At 36.9% G+C, this 16,170-nt stretch overlaps 1 protein-coding gene across 5 annotated transcripts in view; it reads right to left on the bottom strand.

Annotated features, from left to right (window-relative positions):
• The window catches only part of KALRN (kalirin RhoGEF kinase), a gene marked incomplete at its 5' end in the record, with an annotated part of 580,305 nt that overhangs the window by 19,883 nt on the left and 544,252 nt on the right, over nucleotides 1-16,170 (bottom strand). For all 5 annotated transcript variants that reach the window (XM_083356478.1, XM_083356477.1, XM_083356479.1 and 2 more), the window contains 3 exons: nucleotides 2,714-2,885; nucleotides 3,981-4,008; nucleotides 10,279-10,338. In XM_083356478.1, coding sequence (XP_083212604.1) covers nucleotides 2,714-2,885; nucleotides 3,981-4,008; nucleotides 10,279-10,338 — 260 coding nt within the window. The remainder of the gene's footprint in view (nucleotides 1-2,713; nucleotides 2,886-3,980; nucleotides 4,009-10,278; nucleotides 10,339-16,170) is intronic.

Here is a 16,170-nt window from a genome sequence, read left to right as displayed (position 1 = left end):
TAATTTACTAATGGGTATTGATTCACACTGCTCTGTTTAATGACTGTGATGCTACTAGAGACCATCTTTAGACTGTGTACTAGAGACCATCTTTAGGGTATGTCATCTTCCTTTTTATTCAAGGCATGCTTTGTGACTAGCTGACCCCATCTTGCCTTCTCTGTTGTGAATGCACCATTTCCCCCAGGGCAGCCATAAGGAGAGGATCTCCAGAAAACATAGAATTTCACTCATCAGGCCCAATCCTGATCAAGAGATGTTGAAGAACTCGTTTCTAGGGTGTTTGGGACACGAACCAACATGATTAAGATAACTGAACACTAAGATCACAGTGCTTCTATATTTACACTTCGACATTCCTTTGACTTTTAAACTTCTTTTACTGTTGATCAAAAGACCTATACAAACATAGCAGTCATACCGAATGATTCATACAATGTATGATTTACAGTAAACTAGGATTATTAAATTTTGCAGATTAAGGTGGAAATGATGCAACGACATGAGCAGGTGGAATGTCCCTATGGGTCAAAAACAGAATAATGAATCCATCTTCGATGCCATTTGGGGCTCTCCTGCTTGTTCCAATACTGATAGTTAAATACATGCAGTTGTCAGCAACTTTTAGAGCACAGGCCTAGACTTGTCTCTCTTTCCTGGAATCTGCATAAATTGTTGAGATTGACGAAGGCAGAATGGCAGAAAAACCTACCATACGGCAATTGTAATGTCTTACAGAAGATATTTCCTCATAGATGTGCAAAGGAATTTTCAGGAAGCCTTTTCCTTATTATGCCGTGAGAAAAGTCTTAACCAGGGCTTTTTTCCTCATAGAACGCTCAGAACGGAGTTCCGGCACCTTTTTTGGATGGAACCTTGTAGGATAGGCAAGGTGGGTTGTATGACATGTGTGAGTTCCGGCACCTTTTTCTTTTACAAAAAAAGCACTGATCTTAACAAGGTTTATTAAAATGCAATAGGAGCACTGACAAGAACATTCCTTTGCCAACTGACACATACTGCATCATATTTTCAGGAAACTTTATGGATCAAATCAATTCTGACTTGGATTTTTCTCTGAGTATGGTGTAAAAATGTCTTCAAATTCCTCTTGCTAGAGGGCAGGCTCTAAAAAAGCCATCCTTATTTGGTTCACTGTTTTAAAGAAAGGTTGGGCACGTGAACAAACCTCCTCCTTCTTATCACCGATTACAGTGAATTGTATGAATGCTGACTGGTTTGATCAAGAAATTGATTAACACCATTCTTAACTAAGAAATACTTTTTATATTTTAATGAAATACATGGTGAGAATCAATATGGACTTCCATTTCTAGGATTTTTTTTCTTGAGATGAATTATCTTCACTACCTGATTTTGATCTACCTGGTTTATATACTCTCCAATCAACATAATGGGTTAATATGTCAATATTTATTTTTTTGGATCTATTAGTATCTATCACATTATTTGGGGAATTTTTAAGTAACAAGATGCTTTTAGTCATTTCCCATTAGGGTACGACATACTTACTGTTGGATAAGCTTGTAAAAAATCATTCAGATACCATTTTAATAAAAAAAAATCAGTTTTTAAATTCTAAATATTTTGATCTACTTTTCAAAAATATACTAATTCCTTTCACTATTTATGAAATTGATTGCAGTGATAAGGTACTCTGAGGGCCATTAATCTTCATAACAGAATATAAAGGTACAATATAAATAGAAGGTACCTAGGATGCTTGCCTGTGTCTACAGATATAACTTCTCTTGAAATACCGTTTATTTTTTGTTTCTTTGTTAAGTGACCAGTATTTCAAGAGAAGTTACATCTGAGGATAAGTATTCACAGGCAGACACAAAAAAGTGGCACAATGTTTTTTTTTAAAAAAGTGACACAATAAGTAAGGCAGGAATGGTAACCAGTGTTTTTGAACGCCAGTTCTGCAGCATCCAAAATTCCTTTCCGTTTTTTCAATGTTTCCTGTCATCTTGAGGAAGGAAACACATGAAAACTATTCATTAAGCTACAATTTCAACTAAATCTTTTTAAAAGGAACGCCTTCCAAAATCTTAAAACAACCTTCCGTATCCATGTAGGTGTGACTCAATACCCTCCTCCTTTCCCAGATTGCCTCAATTGCCAGTTTACTGTAGTTGTCCTTTCTCAGCATTGCTGGGTCCAAAACCAAGATTAACATGTGATGACTCTTCCAAGCCAAGTTCTTTGTTTATAGAGTGATAACCTATAGACAATTTACATATAGGTTTAGCAAAATCTTGCAAGACTGTAGACTCTATTATCTGCATGTACAATATATTCTGTGAAGTATTAGGGAGGACTTCACTTCACCTTCTTTCTCTCACATATAATATCTGGACTAAGTTGCCACTTACTTGTCTGGAATGCACGCCCCCCAGGAATACTCCTGATTACTATATTCCATCACAATGTAAACTATAGCCTCTGTTGACAAGACAGTTGCCCATTCCTATAGCAGAGAGTTGGAAATTCTTTTTTTCTATATTCCTCTTGACCGATGTAGCTTATGAGGAACTGACAATCAGAAAAGTTTTTAAAATTTTGGTGTATGAAATTAATTCTATTTACATAATTAACAATTACACAGGTTTGCTCTATTGATTCAATGGCCACATTAATTCATTCATTTTCCCCCCAGCAGAATCCCAAACGTAAGGATTGAACATACCAGGAGGTAACTGTAATAGCAGAAGTGCTATTGTCGTTGTCAAGCATGTTTTGATCCGGTCCTTTCCAGGTGATGGTTGGTTTGGGCCGCCCACAGATTTTGCATTGCAACATTACGGTGTCTCCAAGCAAACAAGTGATGTCTACTAAGGGCACGAGAAACTCAGGAGCAACTGGAGTAAATGCCATACACAGAGATACATCACAACACTCACAAGAGACATCAACAATTTTATTTGAAATACTGAAACAGCTTTCAAGCAAGGAATAGTGGGGGTTTTTGGTCCAAGAAAATTCCTGTTCCACAGAAAGTGGAAACAGAAAAAAATATTCCCCTTTCTTCCTATTTCTGAGGCATGTTTTCAGAAATGGGGAAAAGAGGACTCAAAGACCTCCGTAGCTTAAAAGAATTGCCGCCATGAGGACTCCCAAGGATCAACTTTAGTATGAAGTGTCATCTTTTCATAATACAACATTGAATTCTTATATATTAATATCCTGAACATTTTAAACAAGATCTGTGATGAATTTCCTCACAAAAATGTGCTTGTAGAATCTTTGAAATGGAAGTGATTATCTGTCATCAGATCAAACTCAGCTCTTAGTGACCTCAGGGATAGGTTTTCTCTGTCACAATCTATTCTTAACCTGGCCATTTAAGTCTTCCACCAGTGTCAGAATAGAATTATGCAATACATTTTCCTAATTATTTGTACTTTGGTTGGTTTTTTATCTTTGGCATTTCTTGATACCTGGGTTGTTTTGTTGTTTTAAAAGATGTAAGCAGCACGAGTGTTCATATTTTAATGAAAAGGCAGATATAAATTAATTTAATCAATAACAATGCTAAGGGCAGATACTGAGTTTGTATAAATATGATGCAATATAAAAGTGAAAAAGAACCCCAAAATAATTGAAAACTGCTTAGCTAAAATAAACAAAATAAAATGAATTCTAATTTGAACTGCCAAATCTTGGCTGACAAATTTTGAACACAGATTTCTGGATCCCTTTTCTGCCATCCTGCAGTTTGCAGATTTTAGTAATTCATATACTGTAGTTTAAATTGTATTATAGGGAAAATAACGTCAGTTTAATTGGCTGTCCAATATATTCTTTGGGACTATAGTAAGTATGTACTTAGTATCATGCTTGTCATTACTGAGTCAAAATTACCCAGGATATATTTGGGGAAATAATATTATTTCCCTTTTCATTTTCTAAGCATGGAAAAATAAAGACTTGACATGCTTATGTTTTTAACTCACCTTCCTGGATGAAATTTGGGTTGATGATCTGAAAAATATATACATATGTACACACACACAAGAAATAAAAAAAGTTTATTTAATTGGTCATTGAAAAAGAGAAATGCTCTCAGCGAGACATAAGTTTTTAAAATACCAAGGAACTGAAAGTACATCCTGACAGGTCTAATTCTGAATACTGTGTTTACTGTAACAGCCCTTTCTGATCTTTACATCTAGATGGCAGGATCCTTCAACTGGCCAGATCTTGAAAAGATTTCAAAAAGAGCAGAAATGAACTAACAATCATGAATCTACTTGTTTGTAAATGAAGCATAGATTCACTGTCCATAAACCTTGGTCCCATTCACTTCCCATGATCAGCAGATTGTCTTCATGAGGGGCTGGGAATCAGATAATTCCTGTAGCTATTGGAGTTCTGCAGCACTTTGGATTCCACTTTGGATTCCACTTTGGACCCCAAACAGAGCAGGGGTCCCCAACCCCCGGTCCGTGGATTGGTACCAGGCTGCGGCTCGCCACCAACCAGTTCACACAAACAAGCATAGCCTCATCCATGGGATTCAGCAGCATGCCAAACCACACACTCTCTGGTCCGTGGAAAAACCTTTTCCCATGGAACCGGTCCCTGGTGCCCAAAAGGTTGGGGACCTCTGGTTTAAGAGTGAGCAGGAGTGCAACAGAAGCATCTGTCTGCAGCTCTTTAAACCCGCCGTGATTTTTGCAGCAATCATGCTAAAGACCCTCTCTGGAATCAGTTCTGAAGGGCTGTAAAGCTCAGGTATGTCAAACTGGTGGCCTGCAGGCTAGATGCATCATGCACAGGCCACGCCCACCCCGGCTCCTCAAAGGCAAAAACATCACAATATGTCACGCTACATCACGTGACGCGATTGAGTTTGACACTCGTGCCCTAATTGTTATCTGATCATATTTAGCACTACATATATTCCTGACATACCTAAGGATCATCTTGTTAAATTAGCAGATGAAGCAAAACACTCCGGTACTCTAGTTGTACTCAGGTGTTTTAGATAAAATAAGGAGCAGTAGAGGTTGCTCATCTTTAGTTCTGAAACCTCAGGTTCTACCGTGATTTTGAATAAACTGATTGTTTCAAAATCTCACCAGGTCTGATTACTTCATGACAATCAGTTCTTTTATTATCATTCTGTAGCACCATCAGAGACAGGATGATTTGCAAAGTGAGTTTGTAATTCAACAAGTACCAAAGTGAAGAAAAGCCTTTTCTGAAGACAATTTTTCGATTTGTACTTTACACTTACTATCAGGACAAACTACTGAATATTATCAGGCATACATATTGGTAAAAATTCAATCTTACCCACTAGAGTAGGTCTTTCAATTATTTTGTACCTAAGAACCTTTAGCAAAATCCATTAAACTCTTAAATAATTTCCTTTCAATAAGTCTTCACATTGATCTGAAATTGTCATCAAGAAAATGATATTTTTAAAGGGTGAACATTCTCAGTGTGCTCCTCCACTTGGGATATTTAAACACATTGTGAGAACTAAAAAGCCTAAACACACACACACACACACACACACACACACACACACACACACACAAACACACACACAAACACACACACACACAGAGAATCATTTATGAAGAACATCATACTTTTTTGGAAAAAAAGAAAGAAAAACCAGTGATAGAAAAAGGCCTGGCCAAATATAGATGAAATTTACAGTTAATACATTCAGCTTTTCACTTTAGCTTTTTTAAATTAAATATATGATGAAATATCTTTATCCAATATCAAAGCTAGTAAGATTCACTGGAAACAATCCAGCCTAGAAGTAAATTTCTACAGAACTATACCATTAGCAATATTGCAACAAATACATTTAAACCCTAGACTAGAAATTAGGCTTGTTTCGGCAGCAGAGGGCATATATCTGCCAAGATATCTGGATTAATGGTTAAACTGTTACAGCAGTCCAATAACAAATTATTTTATTTGATGATGCCACTATTTCAATTAAGGCTTATCCAGCTGGAAGTTTTCTGCCTTGTTGATTCAAGATTAATAGGCAGCACTATTTGTTATTGTTAGGTAATTATTAATAACAATTAAGAAGGGTGGGCAAATTATGGCTATGGGCCATTTATATTTCTGACACTTTTTGAGAGTTGTGAAACTGCTTTAAAAAGGCAAACAGTAAAATAGGTTTATCTGTCCTTTAGTTGCGCATGTGTGAACAGGCACTCACATATTTTGAAAAACAAACAAAAACCAAACACCCAACCAACCCTGCAAATTTCAACCTTGCTCTTTCTGGGATCTCATTGTTAAACTCCCTCTGGCTAAGACAATTACAGTAAAATATTAATTCTGGTGGGAAATATGTCGCCCCCTTTGATTAAAAAGGTCATATTCCAAAGATTTATCTAAAAAGGAAATGTTGATGACAAAGGAAGAACATAATTATGGTATTTCTGCCATGAAAAATATTGGTGAGGGGGTGAAGAAAAGATAAATGGCAATCCTAATGGGGATGGTATCCCCCGTCGTCTTCATCATTTTCCCCAAAGATATGATACAATTTAGGTTATAATAATCTGATGTAGCCCCATTCTCACTTCTTTCAATGGCAATGTGGATTGCTTTAACTATTCCAAAACATGCTAAACCTTGCTTATCATGTTACCAGTGGAAATCTTTAGCTTTATTTGCCCTAGGGCCTTGGGGAGCCACAAACAAACAAAACCTAGATGTGACCTTCAGGTGGAAGTTAGCTACCTCATTTCTCCTGGCTTTTTCTTCCACCGATACAAGAAATTTGTTGTATTTTCCTTTCCACGTATCAAACTGATTGGTGGATTTTTGATCCACCAATGGTGCCGAGTACATTCCTCTAAACAAACATAAAGGCCCAAATGCACCAAATATTGAATATTTTCGAATTCTGAGCACCTTAAATAGATTGCCGTGCATCTTTCTTTAATATCACCACTGCTTTTAATGGATTTTGACAAGCTACACTGAGGGAAAAATTATTGGATCCCCTGCTGATTTTGTACGTTTCCCCACTGACAAGGAAATGATCGGTCTTTAATTTTAATCCAGAAAAACACATTTATTTTGTTGTTGTTATTCTGTCTTTCACAAATAATTGTTCCCTCACTTTATGTCACAATACATACAGTATCTAACAATTCAGGCTGAAGCATGCAAACACCAGTATGGAACACATATCCGCAGATTTAGAAACAAGTCTTACAGGTTTCAAAGGAATGCATTAGCATTGGGAACCTTAGTGATGAGGCAATTAAGGTAGCAGCCTTTAATTTTGATTCATTAATGCTGCAAAATGGAAGCTCAGACTGAAAGATCAGAATGTATTTCATAAATAATTTTCTTTGCAAAAAACATAATTAAGTTTATGAGGACTAAATCTGGGAAAGTTAGTAAAAAAAAAGAAAGAAAGCTAAACCACTGTGGAATACTAATGAAGTAAAGAAAGCAACATTCTGGAAAACTGTAGAAAAATAAAACTAAGGAAGCAGGAAAAAAAACTATATTAATTTGCTTTAACATGGGGAAGCTGTTGACAGTGGAACACAGACCTTTTCTGGAGATGAAATAGTTGTGTATTTTCCGCTATGTCAGTCTACTGCAGGGGTCTTCAAACTTGGCCCTTCTATGACTTGTGGACTTCAACTCCCAGAATTCCTCAGCCAGGCATGCTGGCTGAGGAATTCTGGGAGTTGAAGTCCACAAGTTATAAAAGGGCCAAGTTTGAGGACCCCTGGTCTACTGTTTGGATAGACTCAGTGAGGACAATATACTTTTAGTTGAGTTCTCCTTGCCCGAGGTCCTCATGAACATCACATCAACCGTTCTTTGCTCTCTTTTACTACAAACAGCAGTTTCAGGGGCAAACAGTAGTTGAAAAAAAACCCACCCTTGATTGGAAAAGTATCTCCAATCCAAGTTAGGAAATGACCTTGACCAAACTCATTCAGTTACTAGAATTGTAACTGAATGGATCTCAAACAGCTGTTCTTAGGCATCTGAGATGGTGTGCTTGATGTCATCATCATGCAAATGTCAGTGCTTAAAGGCAGAAAATCTCTGGAACATAATGGGCATATTCCAGGTTTAAACCAAAACATAGTTTCTGTTTTATGTATACCCACTAGAAGACATAAATATTTAGCTGGGGAACACTACAGCACTACTAATTTAACAATTTGATATAGAGGAACATAATGGAATGAATTTCATGGAAGAATTAGAATTTGTGTACATCAAAGTGTTTCGAAGCAAGGCAGATACTGGTAGCACAAATATATAATGGCCACAAATGGAGTCTCTTTGCCAAGAAACAAATTGGTAATGAGTAATTTGCTCTTTTTTCATGGGGACAATGTAAGAAATACAGTACATGGAGAAATTTCTATTTGTGATCACATAGAATTTACTACTGCTGTAGTACTTGAACAGTAGCATTTTAAGTCCTCTCCCTTGCCTCATACAAACAAACACTTCTGCTGCATCTTGCTTTGTTCCAAGCTCCTTCCCCCCCTTCAAACTTATATGAATAAATCAGCAAAGCAGTAACAATGGATATTCTGTTAAGAGCCTTTGAAAAGAAACTATAATTGCAAGGCACAGCAAGTACTCCGATATCAGCATTAGCATTTGCTTAGCCAAAAACAAACACAGTAAGGAAATGGGGAGGTAGGACTTAAGTGTAGACCTAGGTATCACCTGAAGTCCACAAATCTAGCTTTTATTTATGAATTGGTAAAGGAATACAGATTTTAGGTGTTCTAATATATTAAATATTAGGACTATTAGCATTGTTAAAAAGAAGTCTTCTATAATGCAAAAGAATATGTGGAAAGCACTATTCTTCCGACCAATACAGTAGGTACTTTGTTACTGGGCTTTACATATACCCGAGCATTGTGAAGTACCTCTTTGGAAGGACTGGAACAGCCCTATTAAATATTACTGAGATCTCTTTACCTGTATGCTCTACAGGTATCCCAAACATGCTAACTATGAAAGTCTAATATTCATACTTAATTTTCCAAATGGTTTGAGAACATTAGAAGCACTTTTACATCATTGCAAAGTAGTTTTCTGTAATATTCTCCCCCCCCCCAAATAACTGGAGCTTCATCTCTAAGCTCAGACAGATGCTTCGTTTCTAAAACAGGCTTGCTTAGTGAAGTGTTGTCATCTAGAACAGGGGTCTCCAACCTTGGCAACTTTAAGACTTGTAAACTCCCAGAATTCCTCAGCCAGTATGGCTGAGAGTGTAATTCTGGGAGTTGAAGTCCACAAGTCTTAAAGTTGCCAAGATTGGAGACCCCTGATCCAGAAGGCCCTTTGCATTTTTCTCATTTCTGGGTGCTTTCTATGCCCTTTCATATTTTAATTTTGTTTACTTATTATTCAACTATTTTCAATGGAAAGGATCTTTCATGATGCACAGTCTTCTAAAGGGATTAAGTAACTTCAGACTCATTGTTTTGTACCAGAACTCAGGGATTCCCAAGAAAGCTTTAACTACTTTATCTATGTCTTCTTATAGGACTTTTGCCCTTTGTCCTTAGTACTCATTTACTGTTAGCAGTTGCATTTCACTAGTACAGCAAACACTTCCGATTGCTATTGACCTTGTTTTAAATACTGAAGAATCATGGTTCCCTCTCTATTGCAGTCAGATCAAAATTCTAATTAATAGATGCTCCCATTACATATTTAGCATATCAGCACATCAGACGGTCGCATTCAAAATTGGATAAGTGGAACCAAAATAGAGCAAACCTGCTATATTCTTAACAGCTGAGAAATTAATTGTATATATTGATGTGTTAGCTTACAGTGGAAGTTCCAGATTCATTTACAGCAGGGGTGTTAAACTGCTGGCCTGTGGGCCGGTTTCATTGTACTGAAGCCACGCCCACCCCATTGCAAAAAGAGCCGCATACGTCACGTGAGGTGGCGAGTTTGACACCGTGAATTTACAGAATGAATCTGTCCAGAATGAACCCAAGACAATTTGGTAATCTTATATCTAATTCTCACATTGATGCAGAAGGTTATTGTTAAAATTAAGTGAATGATAATTTGCTGTCTAGGATCTTCTGCCTGGAACAGGCACTCCACTCTGAATCTACATTATACTACAGACACAACCTCTAGATTAGAGTCACTGAATTTTAGAGATACTTTTGAAAAACAGGCATATAATTTTTGGGGGAAATTAGTACTGGGTTTGGGAGAGGGAGGATAGAAAGGATCATGGTCTACCTCCATGCTAGTGTTGGGGTCAAGGTCATCACATTCTGACTCTTCTGAACTGTTTGTCTCCTTTTGAGCAGCATGGAGAAAAAAGAACAGAGTTTTGATCAGCAGAGTAAAGATTAAAGAGAAGAAGAGCAGAGCAATTAAGAGCAACATAGAAATGGCCACCAATAACTCAAATACTTTCCAACAGAAAGTCACTAGGTGCAAGCAATATACACTGGGCAAAATAAAATAAAATAAAAACTGTCTAAGTAATTTAGAAAAAAATACATTAATGGAAACAGCACTATGAATCACTACCTCTGCTATATCAGCTTCCCAATTCGAAAGGGCTCTTGGAACCTGGCTCAAAAAATTGGTATCTAAATAACCTTTAGCATCCAATTCTGGCAAGTAAATAAGAATTCTGGAGGAGTCAAGGGCCTAAGGGTTCACTCAATCTTTTGGGGTACCCTTTTTTTAAAGTAGTTCAGCCATGTGTATCAAATGTCAATCATTAAATTTTTAAAAAAGTCCTACAACTGTAAGAAAATTGAATAGCCCAGAATTCTGAAGTGGAGCCAGTTTTAAAAAACCTGAATGTCATTGTCTGATTTTGTATTTCTTAATCCCCATTTAGAGAAATGTAAGTGCACAGCAGAAAGTAGCACATTTGCTATGGTGTTGAAGGGCATCCTTCCTCCATTAACTGAATGGATATATATCTTACCCCATGCTCTATCAGTATTGACAGGCTTGATCATCCTTTGGCAGAACACACACAACACAACACCAAGACAGGCACACCTGGATCTTGAATTTGGGTCCCCTCCCACCAAAGGATTCATCCATAAAGTGGGGTCTCTTTAATCACCCTAAATGCTCATGAGATTTGTGCCTATAGGGAAGGGGAGGCAAGATCTAATGTATTATCTGTTCTAAAGAGGATTTGCTCTTCTAGCACTTGACTAGCTGGATGCTCAGTTGCTTTTTAGCTTTGTTTTGGGGACTAACATTATATTTAAGATAGCTGTTCTGAGCATTTTGTAAGAAAAATGTATGCCTTGTGCCTGGATGTTATTAAGTAGGTGGGATAGCAGTGCATTCTATCAGTCAGCAGCTGAAGAAAAATTGGCCAAGCCATAATTTAAATAATTTTGAAAATGTTATACAATCTCAATATTTAAAAAATGGTCCCATTGTTTTCTCTTTGAAATTATCTTGGACAATTTACCTGCAGTCTGGGTAGCAGGACAGCAGCTGGGTGCAAACAATTTAGGGAGCACAAGATTCCCCTCCACACACACCATTTTCTATGGCTAGAACACTGGACAGCATCCAAGTTTTGTTTTATAGCATAAAATAGTTAAGCCATTTTTGTTTGGTTTTTGTTAGGATGCTGTCAACTCAGACAGTAAAATAAAACATTTCAGAAAAGCCTGTGTTCTAAAGCTTGAAATGGAAAAATGTTTCCGGTGTTGTGCATACCCCTCTCTTTTTTTAGCAAAAATCACAAATCAAAGTTAACTTTAAGAAATAGTAACAGAGTTTTGTGACATCTTATGACAAATGACGTAGAATCCATAGCTGGAATTTGTATCTTAAACTGCAATTATGCATAACAGAGTTGAGACAGGAAAGTAAATAGAAATTGGTGAGTCACAAAGTGCAGTTAAGACAAGACAATGGATCTCATCCAGCAAAGCTTCCTGCTGCCAGGACTTTTTTCATCAGTGATCCAGAAAACCTTTTCCACTGACAAAATGGAAAAGAAGCAATTCTGATTAATTATCTGCTTCACTGAAATCTTTACGGGTTCCTTCAATTAAGCAGGGGTGGGTCACCTGAAAGGGTGCTTACTATGTAGCAGTGTGTGCCTTCTGGAATGAGGTTCTCCCCAAGATATTGTTTAGAAAAGCCATGAAGAGTGGGCTCTTCACCCGGTGCAAGGAAGGGTAAAATCTCTCCCTTCAATCTCTCTGGTCTGTTGCACTTGCTATCTTTTATTGATTTTATAGTAATTTGTTGATTGTGAACCCCCACTCCACCTGAGAGTTGGGCAGCACACAAGAGATAGATAGATAGATAGATAGATAGATAGATAGATAGATAGATAGATAGATAGATAGATAGGAAAGGAAAGGAGAGGAGAGGAGAGGAAAGGAAAGGAAAGATAAGGAAAGGAAGGAAGGAAGGAAGGAAGGAAGGAAGGAAGGAAGGAAAGAAAGAAAGAAAGAAAGAAAAAGAAAGAAAGAAAGAAAGAAAGAAAGAAAGAGGTCTTCAAGGGGCTACCCTTGAAGACCACTCGGAGGCTCCAGCTGGCACAGAATGCAGCCGCGAGAGTTGTGTCGGGGGTCTCCCGATACTCCCGTGTTACACCTTTGCTCCGCGAGCTGCATTGGTTGCCAGTTGTCTTCCGGGTGAGGTTCAAGGTGTTGGTAATGACCTACAAAGCCCTCCATGGCATGGGTCCAGAATACCTTGGGGAGCACCTGCAGCCGGCGTCAACTTCCCTCCGCCCAGTACGCTCCCACAGAGAGGGCCTCCTCAGGGTGCCGCCGGTCAAAGAATGCCGACTGGTGGCCCCCAGGGGGAGAGCGTTCTCTGTGGGCGCACCGGACTTATGGAATCATCTTCCGGTAGAGCTCCGGATGGCGCCCGACCTCCGCTCCTTCCGGCGTGACCTTAAAACCCATCTTTTTAAGGAAGCGGGCCTGGCCTGATGGGACGGGGTGGGTTTTGTTATTATGACGTTAATTTTAAATCTGTACTATGGGCATTGTTTAATCATGTTTTAATTAATTTTAACTTTTGTATCTGTCTTTTATGTATTGCCCTGTTAACCGCCCTGAGTCTCTTGAGAGAAGGGCGGTATATAAATTAAATAAATAAATAAATAAATAAATAAATAAAAATCTTCTGTTTCTGGGAAGTTCTAGAAGTGTAGGAACTTGCAAACCAACCAACCAGATCCCAGACTCCTTCTTCCCACTTTATGAGTAAGAACAATTTGAAGAAATTCCTGCCAATGAAAGGAAATTCTCAATCCAATCCATTCACAATTATTTATTAATAAAATTACAAGACTGTTTTATCAAAAATAAAATGTTTACCTCTCTATACTTTTAACTTTTGCTGGATCATTCCAGAATAATAATGGGGTTGATAATCTTGCCAAAATTATTCTTTAACAGTTAGAAGTGGATAAATCTTCATTACTTTTTACTTTAATATTTATTTAATATTTAATGCAATTGTTTTGTATGTCAGTATATGCCACGTGATCAGAATAATACATATTGTACTTTGAAATAAATGAGATTAAATAAAATGTTGTCTTCTCTGTAGAAAAGATTACTTTATATTTAGCGTTAGGAAAAACACTTCAAATCTTATATGCTCTTTTAGCTTGCTGGGACAGCATTTATTATTTAGATCTACAGTACAGTACTTAAATATAAATACATGCAATTTTATGTCTCTGGAACAATACTATTAAGAAGAAAATATAAGTAAGAAGCTGATATTAAATATTAATTTAAATTAGAATTTGAAGAAAAAGAATTAAAATGAAAGTGTTGTCAATTTTAAAAAATAACATTTCTACAATTGATGAGTAAATTTAAATGTACTAGAACTATTAACTAGGATTTTAATATTGTATGTTGATATATGTGAATTTGTTTTCTTGAACATTATAATCTTGGTTTAAATCAGAAATGGGATTTTAATGGAATGCAATAAAGTGAAATGATGATAAACACTAATGATTTATAGTATTTTCCACTTGATAAATATTTTTCATCTCTGTGGAACTGTAAATGACTATTTGTTTTTACACAGATTGCATATTTGAAATTGTTCAGATAAAATAGAGTTCCTCTGTCTTTCATAGTTACAGAGGAGGAATTCGGCAAGAATAAGGATTGTTGCAACTGCAAGAATTCTTCCTTCTCCCCAATTATGAAAAATACAAAAGTTCTATCCCATTTTATAGCCATTACAACAAATAGAAATATATGCATTTTTATTTGTTTCTAACATCTGTTACTTCCATGAAACAATGCAAACACAAACCTGGGAAATATTAATTAAAAGAGAAAATAAAACACATTTGTTATAAGAACGCAAGTTTAAATTTGCAACATCCTGCTGAACTAAGCTGAATTTGAATAAGAACTTTCTGTGACGTAGAAATGGAAATCTGCTTAATTTTACAATAGGATTTAAAGGGGGGGGGAGAGAAGAAGAAATACAATATATAGTTTCTATTTGTACAATTCTCCCAGAATGTAAGTTCTTGTTTTGTAAAATCACTTTGGTATCAAAAACAAATAGCACCAAACATCAACGTTCAAAAAACTTTATAAAGGAAATACATATTTGTAAATTATGTTTCAATTGCATCTGCGTAGACATAAGACATTGCCGAGAATATGGGCAAAAGATGGATAACTTGGATCAATAGTTCCAATTGCCTCATTTATTCCTACTGTATCCTATCAGGTTTTTAAGTGACTAAGAACTGAGTCTTAATTGCCTCTTCCAAGTAACTGTTGAAATCAGTGCCAGAAGATATTCTGGGATGCGACAGATGGTTTCACTGTTCTTGAGGTTCTTTATTCAGTATATAACATGTGGTAAGAGAAGGTGTGAAAGTCTAATTCTCAGAATGTCACAATGGATAAATTTTACTCAAGTTTCCTAAGAATTTTCTCCCATATTTGAATAACTCTACAAACTCCCAGAAAAAAATAGCAGGCGATTTGACTATAGTTTTATACTGTTTACTTTTAATATCCATGTTTTCAGCTCACCTGAAATCTATGGATCTATCACAGTAGATCTTTGACTGGGCATTCCTTAATCTTTCTCTCTTGTATGGACTAGATCTAACAATAGGAACTATGGAACTGACACAGTACTGTACTGAGTCTACACAGTACATTAAATGCATGCCAAATTAGTTTATGAGTTAATATAACTCAGTCTGGCATTGTTGAAGATGCTACAATACTCATAATATGCTAAATCGAAGCAAACAAATCACATTAAAGCTTTATACAGTGTATGAACTTATTATTTGGGCTAATCACACAACTTATGAATTCTGCCGAATCCATGTTTTCTGAAGTATCTATTGAGGAGGAAGAAAAAGCAAGGTGTCTCCACTACTACCTCTTAAGGGGATATAACCTGGAAGCTATTTGAATTCTTTCTACAGAGGAGATAAAATTCTGGGAGTGTCATGCCAAAGTCAGGAGAAAAAAAACTGGAATATTGCATATATATTTTTATTTTAATCCTATTTATATCCCGCCCTTCTCCAAAGACTCAGGGCGGCTTACAATTTAAGCACAAACCAATGTGCTTAGCAATAGCCTTCATTCTATGTATATGCCTGCTTATTAGGGCTTTGGGGCCCCCCAAGCGGCATTATTACAAAGTCAGCTTATTGCCCCCAACTTTCTGGGTCCTCATTTTACCTACCTCAGAAGGATGGAAGGCTGAGTCAACCTTGAGCCTGGTGGGATGCGAACCTGCACTAATTGCAGGCAGCTGGTGTTACTTAAGGAGGCATTAGCCCACTGCACCACCAAGGCTCATATCTAGCTCAGAGTTGAAAAATAGGAGGAACATTTGAGTTTTCTTTCTCATCTCCAGGTCTTAGAAAGCAAAGGCTGTGATATGAATGCTATAGTAAGTTCTCTAAGATGGGCAGTTCTGCAAGGCCTGAAAGCCTATAATGCAACGTTAGGCAGACAAAGGAGCCCTACCAAATTGTTTTCCTGTACTACACTGTCATGGCTTACTATTTCCCAAGTTTTCTTATCTCTTATCAGAAAATGATGAGAACATCTTTACAATAGTTCCTGTTTAGGCTGCATGCTTTGGTTCCATTCAACTCTTGTCAGC

This window comes from Vipera ursinii (assembly GCF_947247035.1).
Source record: "Vipera ursinii genome assembly, chromosome: 1".
Taxonomy (NCBI): Eukaryota; Metazoa; Chordata; class Lepidosauria; order Squamata; family Viperidae; genus Vipera; species Vipera ursinii.
The sequence above is the reverse complement of the archived record's forward strand: the minus strand, read 5'-3'. Positions and strand labels throughout refer to the sequence as shown.